At 38.0% G+C, this 6,000-nt stretch overlaps 1 protein-coding gene across 1 annotated transcript in view; it reads left to right on the top strand.

Moving 5' to 3' along the window:
- Positions 1–1,136: 1,136 nt before the first annotated feature.
- LOC311128560 (transcription factor 12-like) overlaps positions 1,137–6,000 on the top strand; it is a gene marked incomplete at its 3' end in the record, with an annotated part of 82,697 nt that continues 77,833 nt past the window's right edge. The window contains exons 1-3 of the mRNA XM_084160747.1: positions 1,137–1,299; positions 2,155–2,243; positions 2,457–2,529. Coding sequence (XP_084016873.1) covers positions 2,172–2,243; positions 2,457–2,529 — 145 coding nt within the window. The 5' untranslated portion in view covers positions 1,137–1,299; positions 2,155–2,171. The remainder of the gene's footprint in view (positions 1,300–2,154; positions 2,244–2,456; positions 2,530–6,000) is intronic.

Below are 6,000 nucleotides of genomic sequence, written 5' to 3'. Positions count from 1 at the left end.
TGTACTTCACACTAAACCTATTCCATGGATCCCTTGGCCAAAATTAGTTAAATCTGTTTTTGTTAGTAATAGTAATGTTAAAAAACGTATGTAAAAACTATTATGTATACATTTTTTATAAATGTTTTATCTGGCCGCAGACCCTCTGCAGTACCTCGGACCGCACTTTGAGAACCCCTGCATTAGAGTTTTGGCCCTTGCCCAACTCTATTGTTTTCTGAGCCCATTCGACACCGATGGCTGAAGAAGCATGCAGCCGAAGTGGTAGGATATTACCACTATTAACATTTTACCAAATCCGATCAAGCTGTTTTTGAATAATTATATATAATGTCGATACATTTTTTCACACCACTTTCTTTCCTTTTTTCCTGTTGCCTTAGCGGAGCGGAGGAAAAAGTAGTCCCGACATATTGTGCTGTTCATAAAAATATGTTCGCCACGAGAAAAATAGATTGAACAGTTTGATTTCTTTTTGAGTGTGCTCAAACCATGATAGACATGACACTGCAGCACACAATGCTCGCTGTCTTTTAGACGGACTCAATTCATAAGGCTAGCCTACATAGGGACAAACAGGTTATAACTGTGATACTCAAAAGTATTTTTAAAGAAACTAGGCCTACTCTGGGCCAGAATTCCAATTAGTTGCAACCACCTTAAAGTGATCTCTCTCTCTCTCTCTCTCTCTCTCTCTCTCTCTCTCTCTATATATATATATATATATATATATATATATATATATATATATATATATATATGCATGTCTCGGTCCATATGCATTCAAAGGCTACTCATTTATTCATTATCCCACTTCTGACACCAGTGTAGCGAATTCAGAGGTCTCAAATATCCCCAGACTCCTCCACCAATACCTTTCATTACACCAATGCTCTGATTGACACAACATACAAAATCTGGATTCGATCTCTTTTTACTAGTCTCACATAATTTTGCCTAATGATTGATTAAGATAGGCTAAATGTAATATGATGGGTCCTCTCAACGACTGTCATCTCCTACCACTCCGCGTGGTGTCTGTAGTAGGCTAGGCCGGGGATATCGTTTCACTGTTTTCAGCGGAAGGATATAACACCGAATGCCATTGTGGTGCTGAGGTTTTTGCGAAGCAAAAATGTCTGTCTGCCTAAGGTTAACTCGCAAGTGACATATAGGGGATATTTTACTAACTATTACAATCTAAACCACTATTTTACAGTATTTGAGACGCGTTACAGGAAAACGAGGCTCCATACTGCCACACCCGATCGCCCTAGTTGGAATTTTAAAGGGGAAAAGGTAAAATATTGTAGTGAGTTTAATCAAAAAAGGTTTCGGACTGGGTGAAAGAAGTTGGGATACAAGAGACTGGAGCTGGTATGGAGTAAAGGGTTGGCATTTGCTTTACTACTTTTACTTGAAAGGGCGTTTTACTCAGCTTAAATCTGTAGCCTATAGCATATTGGTGGATCTTCCTTTTTGTTTTCCATGCTTATACACTTTCTAAATAGTGACACATCGAATTCGTGGCTCATCATTGACTATTGCAAAGCAACATATTGCATAGCCTATCATTAGTCCGTGAGTTGAAAATCTACAGTAGGCTAGTTATTTTGTAACTAAGTCTGTCGCGGAAGATTGATACAAATGTAGCGTTTGGGGAGTCAGATATACAGTTGAAAAACGATGCTGCAGGTCTCAGTGTGTCACTAGTGTCACACGCAGCGCCAATAATTTTCAGTGTGCCTGTACCATTCCAAATAACGTTAGATGGAATTTCCTTACCACGTATTGGCTACCTTTTCCTTTTCATTCTGTTCAGATGTCATAATGTACAATAACATTTTCTAAAAGGGAGCGTGGAACCTTGGATGACAAGGGGTAATTTACAATTACTTTCATCGGTTGTTGCAGTAGCCTACCTTTGATCAAATAACTCGCACAGCAATGTCAAGGGTCACTGTACAGATTTATTTTCGGAACCGAGGTGTTCTGGGAATATTCCTTGTCAACTCCAGTAGGATTATAGAATGAGGTTGCGCTTTACTGAAGTTCGTTATTGAATGGAGAAAAAAACACATTTAAATCAAGGAATTAGGACAATTTTAAAAAAATCAAAGTTGGACCTAAGCAAACAATCTGTTTCTTCTCTAGGTGTAAAGATTGGCAGGATGAATCCTCAACAGCGGATTGGCGCTATCGGAACAGACAAGGAATTGAGTGACTTGCTGGATTTTAGCGCGGTAGGACAGTTATCTTATCTATCTTTTTATAATATTTTATTTGTTGTTGTTTAGCCCAGTTTATTCTCTATCAGTCAATGTCTCTCCAGTGAAGAAATTGATTATGAAACACAGGAAGTCTTAACAGCTTGTAACAGATGCATGATTATCAAAGGCAAAATATGAATTTGTCTCAGCTTCACATTTTTCAGACCATTTCTTTTCTTCTGTTAGATGTTTTCTCCACCTGTAAATAGTGGGAAAAACAGGCCAACCACCCTTGGAAGCAGCCAGTTCAGTGCACCAGGTAGGATTTAATCCCAGAAACCTATTTTAATATGTCCTCTGTTCTGTTCTGTTATAGCCCTGGTCCTGTCTCTCCCCCTGTTGTGTCTTGTCTAACCACAGCTGTTTGAAATCAGTTCATACGAGTGTTCCTGATGTTTTCCACTGTATTTTGGATATTTGGGTTATTAATTTTGTGAAAAGCCAAAGGAGGAGGGTTTCATATTCAACATAGTATTACTATTCATTTCCCACCTCAGCGGTGTGTGTGTGTGTGTGTGTCTGTGTGTGTGTGCACTCTGCACATCTGGTGTCTGAAACATGCCACCTCCACCTGGAATTATCGTAGACTGACTGCTGTAAAGATGTGGAAATAAGGAATGGTTTAGGCTTATTTGACATATGTGAAATAATGCTTATTGACCTAACAGCTCTGACAGTGTAATACAATTGTAATTAGCACTACTTTATAACCCTTCCTTGTGTTTTGTGTGCAAAAAGATCTCGGTGGCTTGTTCGCATATCCATTTTCTATTGATTATGACACAAGATCAATTTTGCTCATATTGACAGTGGGGCATTGATTGCGTTTGTGATTCAATGTTCCCTAGATTTGTGCACCATATAAAAGCTGTACCAAAGATATCCAATGTCTATCAGTTGTGTAGTAAGTACGGTATGGGGTTACTTCCTGTTCATCAAGTGGTGTTTCATATGCATGTGTCCGTCTTCTAGTGCTGAGCTGTTTGAAAAAGGCAGTGAGTTCCTCAGCCCCAGGTCCCTAAAGGCCTGGCCATTCATGTGGCCTTCAAACATCTATCTCACAGGCTCAATGACTAGAGGATCTGATGTAGTGTACCTTTAGCCGGGAGCATTTCTCATGCAGAAGTGGGCTGTTTAGAATGATGCATCATGTGTCATTGGCGTAGATGTTTTGATAAGTGTTGCTTGAATTCCCTGTTTTTATGTGGATAATTTCTTCGCTGTAAAGGCTCCAGGACATTAATCCATAGCACAATCAAGCATTATGTCTCCTCAATACTTGTTTTACGTAAAGCAACAAAGCCTTGCCTTGTCGTTAGTTCTAAAGGACACACTTTTTGTGGAAACAACAGCAAGACAATGGACTGAACAGCAACACAATGGGGCCAAAGGGGAGCTGTTGTGAAAAGGCTGGGAAGTGTTAGGATGTTTTCCAGAGTACTTTACATCCCCACTTCCCTTTCTGGATGCTGTCTCCACAGAGGTAAACAGCATGGGATCCAGGTCAAGTCAGTGCTGAATTGATGCTTTAAGTATATCATTGCACTTTCATAAATCAGTTTGGGTAAAGCATTCACTGTGCATTCATAAGTATTAACAACTATACAGAGCATTATCAATATACATCAATTTGAGTCTGTTTACGTTATGTCAAATATATTACCAACAATCCTTTAATAGTGCTCTATGTAGCTAATGCTATTTAAAGTGTTGCTGAATAGGCCTACTTCATTTTTTTGTTAAATTCTGTTTCAGTGATCATACATTCCATTTGGCCCCACCCATAATGGAATATAAAATAGAATGTTGCTTCAATTCAAAAGTGTTACAAAGGAACTAATTTTCTGAATTCCTAATGTGAGAAGTGGAAGAATTGAACTCAGTAACCTCTGCGGTGTGCTTTAGAATTTAATATAGCATGGCATTCATGGACATCATGTGACCAGCCACATTTAAGCCTGATGTGTTGGGCATGCACTCTGTGGCTTCCAAAATAGACCAGCATCAGCATGGTGCTTTTTGTTTAGAATAGAAAATAAATGGAGACTGTTAATAGACTGTTTTTCCCACCAAAGCCCATCGTCATGGCTGAAATGCCTGGTGGTATTTATTTAGTCATTAAGAAAAGTCACAAGAATTGAGCCATGTTTCGTAGAGGCTTATGTGGATGGTATTTTGGTTCTATTTTCACCAATAGACAGAATATGGGATCTGTTTTGGGCTGACTCTCTCCTTGAGGCTTTTTATGTGTGTCGGAGTCACACACCTGTCTGTTCCAAGCTTTCCAAGCTTGCTATACTCCTTGAGCTACAGTAAGTAGTAAACTAGAAACCACTGATACATCAAATGTAATGTTCTGCATGATGCAATACTCACATTAACATCTATGTCCAAGCTGCTCAGTTAGCTTGCTTCAGAGCTCACTGTGGCACTTTTATATTTGGAGAGCTATATTAGGAATAGTTTCAGATCATGGTTTGCTCTCTCTGTCCCACCTACATTAGACTTGCTGTAGAAGTCAGCCAAGAATCTGGTAAGCCATAATTATGTTTGGGTTGTTATTGCTCCTAGAGGGACAGACTGAGGCAAATATTTCTGCTCTTATTGCTGGTTGGCTACCTGACCAGAATTTATGATACATTTCTCCTGCAATTTTGCCTGCCTGTAATTATGTTTATTTATCCCATCTTGTTTAGAATGGGCCTAAATATTCCTGGTTGGCCTGCAGTCAATTCAAAGAATGTGCCACATGTTATCGTTGGCTTGTTTATAGAATAGATGAAGCCAAGTTGTACAAGGATGTTACAAGGATGTCAGAACTGTTCAATTATATTTACAATACTTTTTGTAAATATAATTTAAATGATATGCTTGTGATAGACTTACACTGCAGTTTCCTTCCACTTGAGAAAACTTTCTCTCAGTTTAAAGCGCTTTCTTCAGCTTCTATCCCCATGGATTAGAAAATATTATTATCTGCTGATTCATTATTAATACAGTGTTGAAGAATATGACTGTTTCTCATTCATAATTATTAAGCAAGGATTGTTTTGTTCAGTCAGAAGACTTAGAACTTGACGAAGTACCCAGCTTGCATTTAAAGATAATTTAGCACACCCAAAACCTCTCCACTGTACATGGCACAATGTGCGAAGATATAAAAGGTGACAAAACTCATCTTGAAGCAGCTGATCTTCAAAGCATTTTCAAAGGATTTGGAATATTGTATTTTTTTTGTTTAAAGCAACTGCTAAGTCGGTCTTCAATTTAAGCATGCATTTTTCTTCTAAAATGGATTAGTTCAAACAGATTCAATATATGTAACCACAACAGTAGCTTTCAACTGAGGTTCTTAAAAAAGGACTAAGCTGAATCCTTTATTTTATTTTGCTCAGGAAGCTGTTGTCTCTTGAGATGCTTCTCACTCCATTTCTCCTTTTGACTGATTTCATTTCTCATAAGCTCTCATTGTTTTGAGTGTGTTTATTTAAATCCACATAAGATCATCTCATGTTAGTTTGTAGTCTCAGAACTCCTGTTTTACAAAAGTTCATGAACAAATTCTAGACTATATATTTTAAAAAAAAGTTGTATTCCTTTTCTTTTCTTTTCTTTGATCAGGTCTTATAGCAGGCTTTAGTTTGATCAACCTAATTTCATGTTTTAAGCCTTTGAGTGTATTGCTGAAGGAATCATTTTCTTCCTGAGACGTCTGTTTATTTTTAGATAA

The sequence above is a fragment of the Coregonus lavaretus genome, assembly GCF_964263955.1.
Source record: "Coregonus lavaretus genome assembly, chromosome: 4".
Classification (NCBI taxonomy): domain Eukaryota; kingdom Metazoa; phylum Chordata; class Actinopteri; order Salmoniformes; family Salmonidae; genus Coregonus; species Coregonus lavaretus.
Note: the sequence above shows the minus strand (reverse complement) of the source record. Positions and strands in the feature narration are given on the sequence as shown.